Source organism: Pinus tabuliformis, chromosome 7 (genome assembly GCF_031772625.1).
Source record: "Pinus tabuliformis cultivar Carrire ecotype Pingquan chromosome 7, CPIR1, whole genome shotgun sequence".
Lineage (NCBI taxonomy): Eukaryota > Viridiplantae > Streptophyta > Pinopsida > Pinales > Pinaceae > Pinus > Pinus tabuliformis.
In genome coordinates this window covers 509,219,133-509,234,118 of record NC_142293.1, presented here as the reverse complement: position 1 = coordinate 509,234,118, position 14,986 = coordinate 509,219,133, and the positions used below count along the sequence as shown (strand labels likewise).

Sequence of the window (14,986 nt, the reverse complement as noted above, 5' to 3'; positions counted from 1 at the left end):
AGAACTCCAGGAAAAGAATTAGAGGTTAGGGTTTCATCTTGGTTTTTTATTTTATTTTTAGCATGGAGAACTCCAGGAAAAGAATTAGAGGTTAGGGTTTCATCTTGGTTTTTTATTTTATTTTTAGTATGGAGAACTCGAGGAAAAGAATTAGAGATCTGAGATGCGACAGCCGCGATGCGGAATCAATGGGGTATGAATTTGGGCGTCGTAATAGTGGGGATGAGGATCAGACGCCTGAAAATGCGAGGCTTCAGGCCCCGTTTTGCCACGAATCAGGGAAATTCAAGAATAAAGCATCTAAGCCCGTGAAAAGTATGAACACTGAGCTAGCCATTGAATTGAACGGTCAAAACGCTACAGTAGAGGTTGCAGGAACAATATATGCTAACGAACCCAACAAGGAGTAGTTGACAGAGGCAAATCAGAAGGAACAACAGATTGATGATTCTAGGGTTTCCAAGCCATCATCTCTGCTGAATATGGTGGCGTTTGAATGTTCCGAGGGCCGGCGTCTTGAGCAGTTTGGTGTGGAGGATGTCGTTTGGGTGAAGTCTAAGAGGAGAAAGGACATACCTCTTTGGCCCGCTAAAGTTATCGACCCGGTGAAAGATGCCCCAGAATCTGTGGAGAGCGTTTGTGTTCCTGGAAGATTTTGTGTTAAGTTTTTCCACATTAAAAATAACTCTGACTGCGCATATAGATGGGTTAAAGAAAAAAGGGTATTCCATTTTTGGGAATACTTCAGGACATTAGCATACAAGAGTCGGAGATTCTTGAAAAGCTCTTCTAAGGACCTAAAGGATAAGTTTTTTGAGGCGACTGATGAAGCCACTGTATCCGACTTCTTTTCTGGATACAGGGTTTTGCAAGATCAAGAAGAAGAAACAACCTGCAGTAGCTGTAACGAGAAGTTTCCAGCTTCAGGATTATTACCATCTGCTCAGCTGAAGCAGCTGCGTAATTCATCTGAGAAGGGCTCGTCGATCTGTCGACGTTGCAACAAGTTGTAAAAGTTCAATCAGTACTGTGGCATTTGCATGAAGGTATGGAGTCCTACCCCCAAAAGAGGTTGGCTTCAATGTAAAAAATGCAAGATTTGGGTTCATTATGATTGTGATAAGGTAAGCAGTGAGCACCCACAAGGCCTTACCGAGTATTCCTGTCCTCAATGCACGCCGAAGCAACGGGCCCTTGCAACCTCTCTAGTTAACGAGAAAAACAATAATCCTTTCACTGCTCCAGAACTCATTACAGTTGTTTGTAATGACAAGGAGGCGAATTATGTGACTAATAGCCATTTGATCCTCTGTGAATGTAAGGGATGTGAAAATGGTAAGTCCATGAGCCTGTCGCAATGGGAAAAGCACGTAGGCTCTAAGAGGAAGAAATGGAAGCAAAGTATTAGAGTCAGCGATTCCAAACAGTATCTCATTGATTGGCTTAACGAGGCCTATGGAGCTGGGGTTCGTGGCCTTGGATTCTTCAACCCTGAAGGACAGACACCAGTCAAAATTAGGGAGAAAGAATTAATAGGGTGGCTGCTAGAACCATTAGAGCCAATCAAAGAAACCTGGATAGCAGAAAGGTGTGCAATATGCCGTGGAGCTGATGATTGGTATCATAATAAAATCTTCATCTGCAATGGATGCAATATTGGAGTTCATGAAAATTGTTATGGTGCAATTGAATCGCTGGACGACTGGCTTTGCACAGCTTGAGTGAGTGCAAAGACAGAGACTACTCCACAACGCTGCTGCCTCTGCCCTGTAATGGGCGGTGCCCTGAAACCTACCACAACCTGTGGATTTTGGGTGCATGTTACCTGTGCTTGTTTTACTAATGAAGTAACGTTTGTGAATGACAAAACTATGGAACCTGTAGAAGGGATATTGAAAATCAATCCAGACTCTTTTGGGAAGTCATGCGTAGTCTGTAACAAAATGCAGGGATCTTGTATCAAGTGTGAGGAATGTGAAACTTTTTACCATCCCACTTGTGCATTAATTGAAGGGTATCACATGGAGCGATCGTACTGGAATAAGGAAGGAAAGGATGTATGCACCTACATTTCCTATTGCGCCTCTCATAGGGTTCCAGATCCGAACGTTGGTGTAAGAATCCCTGATCTAAATTCTATACATATGGGAATCCAAAAGGAAGCAGCTGCAGTAACACATTCAGAACATTCATCAGATGAGAGTTCATCTGCAAACAATGATAATAATCTAGACGAAGTTGGACTCGGCAAAATAGAAGAACAATATGCATCTAGAAGTTCTGTGCATAATACTCTGAAAGCAAAATCCGGCATAACGTCCACAATTCAACGACCTGTGGGGTACTCCCACCATTCCAGAGAAGCTATAAACAAGAGATTAAAAACAGAAGGAGAAGCAGATCCACCACAGTTCTCTTCATATAGAGAGCGCCTTGATTACTGCCAGAAAAATGAAAAAAAGCGACTTCGCTTTGGGAAATCTGGAGTTCATGGATATGGTCTTTTTACTATCGAACCCATTCGAAGAGGGGACCTGGTGATAGAATATCGGGGCGAAATAATTAGAAATAGTGTTACCAATTCAAGAGAAAAGAGATATCAGTCAGAGGGTAAACATTCAACGTACTTCTTCCCAATCAACAAGGAAACTGTGATTGATGCCACAAAAAAGGGAAATGTAGCGCGTCTGATCAATCATTCGTGCGCACCCAATTGTTTTTCCAGGATATTACCGATCAATGGTGTTGAGAGTCGAATTGCACTGTTTGCAAATAAAGACATTGAAGCTGGGCAAGAGATAACGTACGATTACAGATTAACAAACGATGGAATTAGAGAACGGTGTTTTTGGGGAGCAGCGACATGTCGTAAAGTTATGTAAGAATTTTCATGATTCCATTCAAAATGACTTCCCATCTTTCTTTGAATTCAAGAGTTATTATTTTTGAATGTTGTATTTACAGGCAGCATTCAGATATAACTCTGTGATTTTAATTTCTTTTGTGTTTGTTTTAGTCAATTTCTCCAGTCAAGGTAACTCTATTCTAGTGCTTCTTGTGAAGGTAATTTGAGAATGATGCACAAACTCTATTCTAGTACTTCTTGTGAAGGTAATTTGAGAATGATTTGTGCATCATTGAGAAATCGAACGCTCCAGCATGAAATGGTTAGAAGCTACTTTTGCAAAATTGATTTTAGTAAAAGTCTCATTAAATGAAAGGTTAATATTATGGATGAATTTTATTTTAAAATAATATAGGTATATGTTGATTAATTGTTAAATTAAAAAATATATAAATGTATAACGTAAATTAATGTAAGATGTAACCTAATATAAAATATAAAGTAAAAATAGTCCATTCATAATGTAAATTGTTTTTTTCACTAGTTATTTTTTAATCTTTCTTTCACTTCAATGGTTATTATTTATGAATGATCCAAGATTAATATTTACTGATGTATTTACAGACAGCATTCAAATATAACTCTGTGATTTTGATTTCTATGGATTATATAATTTCTGTGAGTGTTTCTCAAGTTTTCGAGTGAAGGTAACTCTATTTAGTGCGTGAAGGTATTTCCAGCATGAAATGGTATGAAGTTTATTTTTGGAAATTTGATTTTATTAAAAATCTCATTAAGTGAAAGGTTATTAATATAGATGAGTTTTATTTTAAAATTATATATATATATCTATATATATATTTATTTATTTATTTATTTTGATTAATATTTATATTTCAATATTTATAAATGTATAGTGTAAATTAATGTGAAATGTAACCTCATGTAAAATATAAAGTAAAAATAGTCTATTTATAATGTAAAGATAGCATTATATTGTTGTTTTAACATGTTATTTCCTTATTTATTATTATTGGTATAATAATCAATAATATTGATTATTGTTATTCTAATATATTATAATAATAATCATTTCCATGGTAAGTATTATTATAATAAACCTCACATATATTATTAATTAAACAAAGTGATAATTCTAGATCATATGGATGGAGAGAGAGAGTGTGTGTGTGAGTGTGTTGGGGATAAAAAGAGAGGGAGATGGAAGAGAGAGGAAGAGAGAGAGTGACGAGGGGAGAGGGGGGTGAGAAAGATGGAGTTGGAGGGGGATGGCAAGGGGCGAAGATAGGGAGTGACAAGGGAGAGATGGATAGAGAGTAATGGAGAGAGGATAGGAGGAAGTAGGAGAGAGAGGAGATGAGAAAGAAAGGGAAAGAAAGGAAAGAGAGAGAGACATGGAGTGACAAGGGAGAGATGGATATATAGAGAGTGATGGAGAGAGGAGAGTAGGAGGGAAGAGAGAGAGGATATGAGAAAGAGGGGGAGTGTTATCGGTAAATTTAGTGTTTCTTCAAACGACTAACCCCTAGACCTAGTAGCAAGTCTAGAACAACAACTAAAGTAATTCCATTACTTTTCCTATAGCTAATAGATAAAAGAAAGAGGAAAAAAAGAACAAACCTGTATCCGTCGCTCGATCCCTCTTCCCTTTGACCACTTTCACCGCTCCCTTTCGTACTTAACTTGCTTGGAAGGTACCTAAACACAAGCTGAGACCGAAAACCATCAAAGCATACATATCGATTTGTTAACTAAACAGATTATCGAATTGAAAATACAATATACCTCATATAACACATGAATGGGAAAAAGCATAAAACTCTTTATTAATAAAAGGAAAGATTACAACCCATGTACATGCATGCTTGATTCAGTGTCATCCTTTTAGCTTCAAACCCTTCGCTCCTCATGAAACAACAATTTGACATGATAACATTACTCTCTCTACAGATCTCATCCAAACAACATTTCCTTATCTCAAGAAGGTTCAATCTAGACTAGCCTTTGAATGCTTGATCCTTTTATTGCTGAATGGAGGAGGTTAAGCCATTAATGGCCCTCATGAAAACTTTGCCATAATTGGGAAGTGGTTTCATGGAGGAAGGGATAATGGATTAAGGTTCATTCATCTTCTTCCTCATCCAAATGCGAGCCCAATCATCCTGGAAACTTCTAGAAGTATCCATTGGATAAGGAATCCAACGGATTCATTTAAAAAATTCGATGAATCTTGCTCATCGTAGGTGAAACAAAGGCTAGGTGTGATCATAACACCGAGACAATGTAGTTCCTGCAATGCATTGCAGCGTGATAGAAGGGTCCTTGCGCTAATATACTTAGGGACACTTTTTGGATGAATGGTTTCATGGAAACTCTTGGGAAGCAAGCATGAAGTAGGTTGACCTCATTAAGGAATGAAAACAACTGAATTAGGGGTTGATGGACCCTAATAATACAGATCTAGAAGTCGGGGTTGATGTGCCCAAATTTTCTTCTAACAGTGGCCCCCTAAAGCATGAAGTTGAAAATAAACATCTTGAGTGAGATTCTTTACCACTTGGAGAGAAGTTTTTGAAACGGAAGGAGACCTGCATCAATTACAATACATATATCATGATACTTTGATTTTTTCTCACAAAATAGCTAGGGGAAGGCATACCCATGCTCAACTTATAAACTTTCTTTACATGTACAAATATAGTCGTCTACAGATATAGACCCATGAATGTTTGACCATAAATGTAAGGCCATTGTACATTTGATATAATACTCCTGAAAAATATATCATAGCCCGAATGAATAAAACTAGATCCAGGGTCTTCAATCTCGTCCAATCTTTCACTCAAGTACAAGTCTAACCATGTGAATAGATGATCTGAAGTCGAACATGGAGAGACATCACCTGATTACCAACTAATGATGTAAGCCGTTAGGAGACACGAGAGGATTCACCGATAATGATAATGACCCTCAAGGTACTACAATACATTTCGCAAGGTGTGAATAAATGATTTGATGTTGAACACCAAACGAAGTATTTCGATCAAAGGCCATTGATGTCAACCTATCGTCGAAAGTGAGAAACCTGCAATTGATGTACGAAGGCATCAAGGTATTGAAGGGTGTTTGTAAGTCAACTTCTTAGATGATGTGCTAATGTATACAAGAAGCCACTCGTCACAGGATGGCTTTGATGTATCCCACATCAATGACACAAAATGAGGTAAATGATTTTGGAGATGAAACATCGACTGACAAAACAAGGTTCATGAATGGTGTGCATGAAAATGAAGGTTTATTGTATTGTAAAGAATGAAGTTTTTAAATGAATGACTTCTCTTGAACATATCGGTGACACTGAAGTGAATTGGTAGCATTGACCCAAAACAAGGTCATGGCTGGTATGATATACCAACGGTGTGATAACCATCAAGCTAAATGACCCAACCCACATAGTCATGGTGATGAGGTGAAAGTGTCATGTTCAAGAGCGACCTACTACCATAGAGTATTTTAGGCTTTTTCTCATTTTCCCTAGTCATTTCTGACCAGTACCTCTTTATTTTTAATCAAGCTTGAGGAGGATAACATATGCTTGTTGGATAATTCCACCCTTTAGGCAAATCCATCACTATTTGATGTCTTAACGAGTTTAGCGAAGGCAAAACTCGGTCTTGTCTAGATGGAAAAGTTTGTCACTATTTAAGGTTTTTAACGAGCTTAATGACAAAGATAACTTGGTCCTTTCACATTTAGAGAGACTGAAAAGGGACTAAAAGGAAACTCCAAAAGTTCTTTTTCATACATTTGTCTCTCAAGCCTAAAAAAGCATAAAACAATATAAGAGAGAACCTATTGATCATATTTGACCAACGAGTACCTTTTTTGTAGTTAATCTAACTTAGCCCGAAGAAGCAGTAAAACTATACTGAGTAGATATCGATTCTCATCCATTAACAAGCTGGAAAAGACAAGTGCTCAACAATCTTTTCATGTTTAGAGAGTCTGAAAAGAGCTTAAAGAGAACTCCATTTTGAGGAACAAGTAGTGTTTAGGGTAGAAACTGGTTCTGGTGATGTGGGAACTTCTCAAAACATGTTGATTTATGTGAAGAGGCTGGCTAATAAGACCACTCATTGCAGCTATTGCTCAAAAAGGGTAAAACAACCAAGTGAAAGTGTATGATCGACCGAAGAGATGGTGGCGATGGGATGAAAAAAACCAAGGCCCATCTGATGGAAGAGGCTGATAGAATGGCAACCACAAGGGTTAAACTGGAAATGGGTTCATTTTTGGACAAGCTTGAACCATAGGGAACTGTGCTTCGATTTAGTTTCATGTTTACACAAGCTTGAAACGAAAAACTATGCTTGGATTTAGTTTCATTTTTACACAAGCTCGAAACGAAAAACTATGCATGAGATTCAATTTACATGCCCCTAGCATGATGAAAGGTAGAGTCTTCTGTAACCATATGGAAGTCGCTGCGGTGAAGCAGGACGGTTATCCAACACCCTTTTGGCTTAGTCTAGAGAGGGACAAAGGTGAATGGGGTGATTCCCTTCTCATAACCTACAGGGAACCTTAACTTTACCACCAAGTGCACGCCCCCCAAGCTTCATTTCATTCACCTATGTAGACTACTCATGGCTATCAAGTGGATGGAATGAAGGTTTGTTTATGATATCATGGCTATCAGGTGGATGGAATGAAGGATCGTTTACGAGATCAAGTGAAGACTTGACTGGGATTTTACGAGATATAAGCAAAGACTCAAATTGGAACTTTGCTCCAGGGGACTTTGTTTCATTTTAAAAAGAGCTTGACACAAGACAAGGAACTATGCTCGTTCCCTTAGGTTCATTTTTTAACGAGGTTGACACAAGACAACGAGCTATCCTAGGAGACCCTTGTTTCATTTTTTAATGAGGTTGACACAAGACAACGAACCATCCTCGAATCCTTGTTTCATTTTTTTAACGAGGTTGACACAAGATAACGAACTATCCTCATATCCTTGTTTCATTTTTTAACAAGGTTGACACAATACAACGAACTATCCTCATATTCCTTGTTTCATTTTTTAACGAGGTTGACACAAGACAACGAACTATCCTTGTAGATCCTTGTTTCATTTTTTAACAAGCTTGACACAAGACAAGGAACCATGCTCATGGACTATTCATTTTTAACGAGGTTTATATAGTAAAAGAACTATCCTTGGACTCCTTGATCACAACTCATAAGAGGTCATGAAGGAGAGATCTGGTTCCAATGCCACTAGTACATGTTTTACAACATCATTGAATTCATTATCAGTTGATGTAGGTATGGAACATGTTGCCACATAATTAACCCATGGCAGGAATGATACCATTGGTATAAATGGACCATTTAGGGACGATGGTTGAATAGGAGCTATATTTTGACCGAGAAATGAAAGCTGGTCAATGGTGACAATTCTGCCTTGATGCGGGAAACAAATCACTCAGAAGAGTGTTGAAACAATAGCTCCCATGTCATAAACATAGTCATGCCCAAGAAGTAAATTGTAATCTAAAGGTCTTGGGACTACCATCACATTTAGATAAACTATTTTTCCTCCCAAAGTAATGGGTCACAGAGGGAGGATCCCTAATGGTCAACTTGTTCCTCTATTAAAAGTCAACAGATTCTGGGTAACTGGCACAAGTGGCAGCAAATCGAGCGCTTGCCAAGCAGTTGAGGAAACGATACTCAAGGACGCACGTTCATCTATAATAGTGCCAGATACAATCATATTACAAACGTGTACTATGATGTGGAAAGGCACATAAGAAGGAAGGTAGAATCCTACTAGTCGATTCCAATCAAAGGAAGTGACAAGACTACTTGGAGTGGGTACCTTAGAAACGGGATAATTAATCCCTTGAGTTACAAGAACGGGGGGATTTTCCTCTTGCCTTGATGGAACCAGAAGATTGACCCCAAGCGCATTTGAATATGAAGAAACAAAAAGAACTTCAGTGGTATCATTTTCACTCCCTTCAGGACAGGTACGATTTACTGAAGGTGAACTCGGGTCAGTTGTCACCTTGACCTATTGATTTGGGTCGCGTATAGACTCATAGGATTCACCTTTAGAGAGAGTGGGTTTGATCGATGGTTGATTTTAGTGAGTCAATTCATCAACCAGCAAAGGACTTAGGGAGAGTTTCTTGTAACCAGATGGGAGTCGCTGCAATAAAGCAAGACAGTTATCCAACTGTTTTTTGGCTTCATCCAGTTAGGGAAAACAGTGAATGGGGTGATTTCCTTCACATAACCTACACGGAAACTTAACTTTTCCCTTCTTTCCATGATCTTTACTACCACTAGTTCATGGTGTGCCACCAACATGATCTCTAGAAGTTGATGACACAGGATGATGTGAACAGAAAGAACATTCTTCTAGGATATGAGGAATATTACGAAAATTTCGAAGAATATGGTCTCCTGCACAAATTTTGCATGGATGTCGAACTTTGTGAGTCTTGATGAACATTTTCTCATCAGATTTTGCATTCAAAGAAATGGTTGTTTGGTTGCCCCTTTGTTGAGTTTGCTTCTTCTTCTTCTTCTTCCCTTTCTTCTTCTTCTTAGCCACCTCGTTATTAGTACCAATACTTTCACCAGGCAAAGAGGAAGAAGGGAAGGAAGAAACAACTGAAGAATAAGGCAAAGGGTCAACCTTAGAATCAACTGGAGATTGATTTTTTCCAGTTGGAGGTGTACTCGATTGCGGAGAAATCATGACTTTTTGAACCAAGGAGGTTGAAAACAACCATATAGGCAAGCTAATGGTAAATCCCTGAAGGGACAATGTAGCCATATATGGAGCACAAATATTTCAAATTGGAGTAAAAGGACTAGGATTGCCATCAAAAGGAATTCCTTGATTGGTGGACTCCAGATTCATCGCCATATGCTTCAACCTAAGATCAACTAAGGAGTGAGTGTGGAGGATGTTATCCATGGTTAATTAATTTTTACGACACTGGAACACAACTTCACTTTTTCATTTTTAAAGAGTAAAGAAAAAACAAAATATGACTCTAGTCTCTTTTGATGTTTAATGAGCGTGAAAGGAAAAGTGCTCAGATGAACCTTTTATTTTAAGGAATTGAAGAGGAACGAAAGTGCCTACTTTGGAGATTCTAGACAAGAGGATTTACCAAACTAATAACAAGACTGAAATATACACCTTGGTGGTAAATGAAAGAGAAATTACCAAGGATTTACCGTACGATAGTCAATCTTCCCAAATGCCATGTTCAGTGCATTATGATTAGTAAGGCAGCAAACTCGGCTTCCTAGGGATAAAGGATTTCAACCTATTGGAGTATCCCACTATATATTCAACGGTACAGGGAGCACAAGTCCGTATTAGTACTTATCGGTTTAGAGAGGAGGAATCACCCAACCTCAATGAAAATGAAAACCACTAGGTTTTAAGATGCTGGAACACGTCTCTAGCCTAGACACCTCTAGATGTTTACGTTAAGTTCCAATGCGTTATTAGGTTAATTGATGTAAATTCTAGGTTGATCTTGCTTAAAATTTGCCTTTGAGGGTTCACCACGAGATTTTTTCCGAAATTCCTAAGAATGCAACTAGGATGAGAAGCACTCTTTCCATTTGTTTTCAATAATGAAAATCCTAGCTATGAGGGATAGAGCATACATGCACTTTCTAGATCAAACAACAAAGAGCACAAACTAGATGCAATTCCCTAAACCATGCTTTTCAAGTATTCACAAACTTCAAAATGAAAATTGCATGTATTTATTTTCTTTTCAGTTTTTCTTAATGTGAATGATGCACTAAGAAACTAATGCAAAAATGATTCAAAAACTCTTTTCACAAAAAATGTCGATTTATAACAGTTTCTCTTAAATGGAAAGGAAAAATAAATGACACTTTCAACTTTAAAGAAATGAATATTTTCGACACTTTAAACAAAAACATGAATCAAATGCACAAATAGACCAATCGATTATTTATGAAGGAAGACTTTACCACACTTCGTTTAACAAAACAATCGATTGAAACTACTTTTCGACAATGGACTGCAAATGATAAAACAAATACATAAAAAACATTCAACAACCCAGTCTAAATCGGGTCAAAACAAGGAAACAAAGACTATTTTCAGAGACAAGACCTCATCTATATCCAACAGGAAATTCAAACAACTAAAAATTGACTAAAGGTTTTAGCTCCTAGATGGGAAAACTGATCCTAAAGGGATTAGCACAGGCCAGAGTTAGGGACAGTGTGATGCATCTCACTGTCACTATGAAGAGGGTGCAATGCAGTGTATTGTATCAGTTACAAAGGTGTGTTGATTATAGAATGACAATTTTATAGTCAAAACTGACTTAATTTTCAGTGAATTGAACTGGAATTCGATGAATAATAGAAGGCAAAGTATGTCAAAGTGCTTTAGGAGATTGATAAGCTACTATAAGGGACAGGATTATTTCCCAGTGGAATCTCCATTTTTTTATGGGAAAATTTAGTGTTTCTTCAAACGAATAACGCCTAAACCTAGTAGCAAGTCTAGAACAACAACTAAAGTAATTCCATTGCTTTTCCTATAGCTAACAGATAAAAGGATTAGGAACAAAAGAACCAACCTGTATCTCTCACTCGGTCGCTCTTCCCTTTGACCACTTTCACCACTCCCTTCCATCCTTAACTCACTTGGAAGGTACCTACACACAAGCTGAGACAGAAAGCCATCAAAGCATACATATCGATCTATTAACTAAACATATTATAGAATTGAAAGTACAATATACATCATATAACACATGAATGGGAAAAAGCATAGAACCCTTTATTAATATAAAGAAAGATTACAACCAATGTAGATGCATGCCTGATTCAGTGTCATCCTTCCAGCTTCAAACCCTTCTCTCCTCATGAAACAACAATTTGACATGATAACATTACTCTCTCTACAAATCTCATCCAAACAACATTTCCTTAGCTCAAGAATTTTCAACCAAGACCAGCCTTTGAATGCTTGGTCCTTTTATAGCTGAATGGAGGAGGTTAAGCCATTAATGGCCCTCATGAATGCTTTTCCATAATTGGGAAGTGGTTCAATCGAGGAAGGGATAATGGATTAAGGTTCATTCATCCTCTACCTCATCCAAATGTGAGCCCAATCATCCTGGAAACTTCTAGAAGTATCCATTGGATAAGGAATCCAATGGATTCATTTAAAAAATTCGATGAATCTCGCTCATCACAAGTGAAACAAAGGCTATTTGTGATGCATAGCACCAATACAATGTAGTTCCTGTAATGAAATGCAGCCTGATAGAAGGCTCCCTGCACTAATCTCCTTAAGGACATTTTTTGGATGAATGGTGTCATGGAAACACTTGGGAAACAAGAATGAAGTAGGTTGACCTCATTAGGGAATGAAAACAACTGAATTAGGGGTTGATGGACCCTAATAATACAGATCTAGAAGTTGGGGTTGATGTGCCCAAATTTTCCTGTAACACGGAGAAAGGGAAGAGAAAGAAGGAGACAAAAAGATCGAGAGAGAGTGTGTGTGAGTGATGGAGGGGGAAGATAGAGGGAGGTGGGAGAGAAAAAGGGATATAGGGAAGAAGAGAGAAATGACTTGAAAGTGATAAGGGGAGAGATGGAGTTGGAGGGGGAGAGGGAGGCAGGGATGAAGAAAGACATAGAGAGGGAAAGGTGGAGAGATAGATAGATGGAGAGTGAATGACAATGGAGAGGTGGAGAGAATATGAGGAAGAGAGGAGAGTGAGAGGGAAGAGAGAAGTGGAAAAGAGAGAGAGAGAGAGAGAGAGAGAGAGAGAGAGAGAGAGAGAGAGAGTTTTTAGGTTTTGGAAATGAGATAGAGAGTCAAAGAAAAAGATACAAAGGGAGATAGAGATATATATGAGGGGGCGAGAGGGAAGAAGAGAGAGACATAGAGAGGGAGGGAGATGTGTAGAGGGGTGGGGGCGAAGGAGGAAAGAAGAAAGAGATAGATAGAGACAAATATATATATTCTATTGTATTATAGAATATCGAACATTATTAACCATAGAGGAAAAGGAATTAATGGTTTTACTAAAGGTAAAAGAAGTTGGATTAAAAAATTCCATAAATATTTTGGTTTTCCACTCAAACAAATGCATTGATTTAAGTGTATATGTTTATTTTTAATCCTATTTGATTTATTGCACTCGATACATTGATTTAGTGCAGATGTTGATTTCTTATTCTATTTCATTGCATACACTAGATGCATTGATTCCATTGTATATGTCGATTTCTAATCATATTTGATTGCTTGTAGTCGATGCATTGATTTTAGTGAAGATGTTGATTTTTAATTCTATTTGACTGCTTGCACGAGATGCATTGATTTCAATGTAGATGTCGATTTCTGATCCGATGTAACTAAACATATGTTGTACATTAATTTCAAAGAAATTAGACTAATAGTGTCCATTGATTTTATTGTAAGCACACAAAGATTATTAATGACATGCATTGATTTTTGTGTTACACTGATTCAACCATAAATAAAATACTTGAAATTATATCTTAAATAACATGTTTACTTACTTGAAATGTTTGCATCTTGAAATTGTAAATTATTTGTAATTGAGGACATTCTTAGTATTACTATTTTCCATCATTCAACATTGTTAGTCACTTTGTATTCAAATGAGGTAATAGAAGACAACTAGCATTGAAACGTACTTCGGGTGTAACACTTCATAAGCCACAATGATTAGCTTTGGAGAAAGTTATTGTTAATATTGGAGAGAAAGAGACATAAGGTATGATATTTACTACAATAGATCGAGATAAATATTTGAATGGTATACGATTTCAACCACTTTTTCATATGATGAATATGAAAATATGGCAAAACTAACATGTGTGACATTAAGAATAGTAGAAGAAAATAGTTTGTGACTAATCACAATGAAGTCTATTTGTATTCAACTACATTCTTATTATACACATTTTCTATTATTAAACACTCTTACATTCTCACATTGCATTCAAAACTTTTATTCCATCATTTTTCATCATTCAATTTATTAATAGTCTATATCATCTCAACAAACTAAGGTGACCAAGAAAAATTAAAATTATGACTAGCTTAATCTTACACATATTTAGCATATTTAAAATGGTCAAAATAATTAAATGTTCAACAAATTTGTGTGACCATGCATGATTGAAACTAGCTTAGATTGGACTTAATCCCAAATCTATCAAGCGCTAAGAGAGATCAAATTTCTCAAAGTGTAAACATTTCCTCAAGTTTTACACTAAAAAAAATGTTTTGCACCTTGAGAAAGTTGATTGCTCTAGGCGTTTCATAAACCAAGGTTAAAATGGATCTAGGATGGTGTATTTTTGAAATATACCAAAAAGTAAAAAAGGAGTCTATGGTAAATGAAATATATGGGTACATGAATGGTGTTAATTTCTAGGCTTGAAGAGTTACATAGACCTCGAAAAATTAAGGATGTAAAAGGTTTGTAAATGTCTGAGTTACATAAAAGTTCAAGAAATTAAGGATGTAAAAGGTTGGTAGGAGTAAAACTGAAGATGATCTTCTTTTTTATTTAAATGAAATATATGGGTACATGAGTGGTGTTAATGTCTAGGCTTGAAGAGTTACATAAAACTTCAAAAAATTAAGGATGTACAAGGTTTGTAAATGTCTGAGTTACAAAAAAAGTGCATGAAATTAAGGATGTAAAAGGTTGGTCGGAGTAAATCTGAAGATGAATTTCTTAAATTTAAACCATTGAGTCAATTTAGTGTCAAAGGAAATTTAAAGTTTGACGAAAGAAAGGAAATCTTTCAATTGTAAAATTGGGTCAAATTTTGAGAACCTAAAAGCAATGTGAGAGCACAAATCTAGAGATGATTTAAAATATCTTGATTATATGATTTAGTTAGTCCAATAAAGAAAGTTCGAGTCAACTTTATGAGAAATCATTAATGTATAAAGAGGATGCAACTTCATGAGAAATCATTAATGTATAAAAAGGATTCATGGCTATTGTGACTCGACATCAAAATTTTAAAGTTATGAGAGCT

At 36.8% G+C, this 14,986-nt stretch overlaps 1 protein-coding gene and 1 pseudogene across 1 annotated transcript; both read left to right on the top strand.

Moving 5' to 3' along the window:
- The first annotated feature begins 482 nt into the window (after nucleotides 1–482).
- LOC149248288 (histone-lysine N-methyltransferase ATX3-like) lies at nucleotides 483–1,013 on the top strand. The gene has a single exon (XM_089456023.1). It carries the CDS (start codon nucleotides 483–485, stop codon nucleotides 1,011–1,013), a length of 531 nt encoding a protein of 176 aa, XP_089312149.1.
- Nucleotides 1,014–1,772: 759 nt separating this feature from the next.
- On the top strand, nucleotides 1,773–2,882 carry LOC149248287 (histone-lysine N-methyltransferase ATX4 pseudogene; annotated as a pseudogene).
- Nucleotides 2,883–14,986: the final 12,104 nt, after the last annotated feature.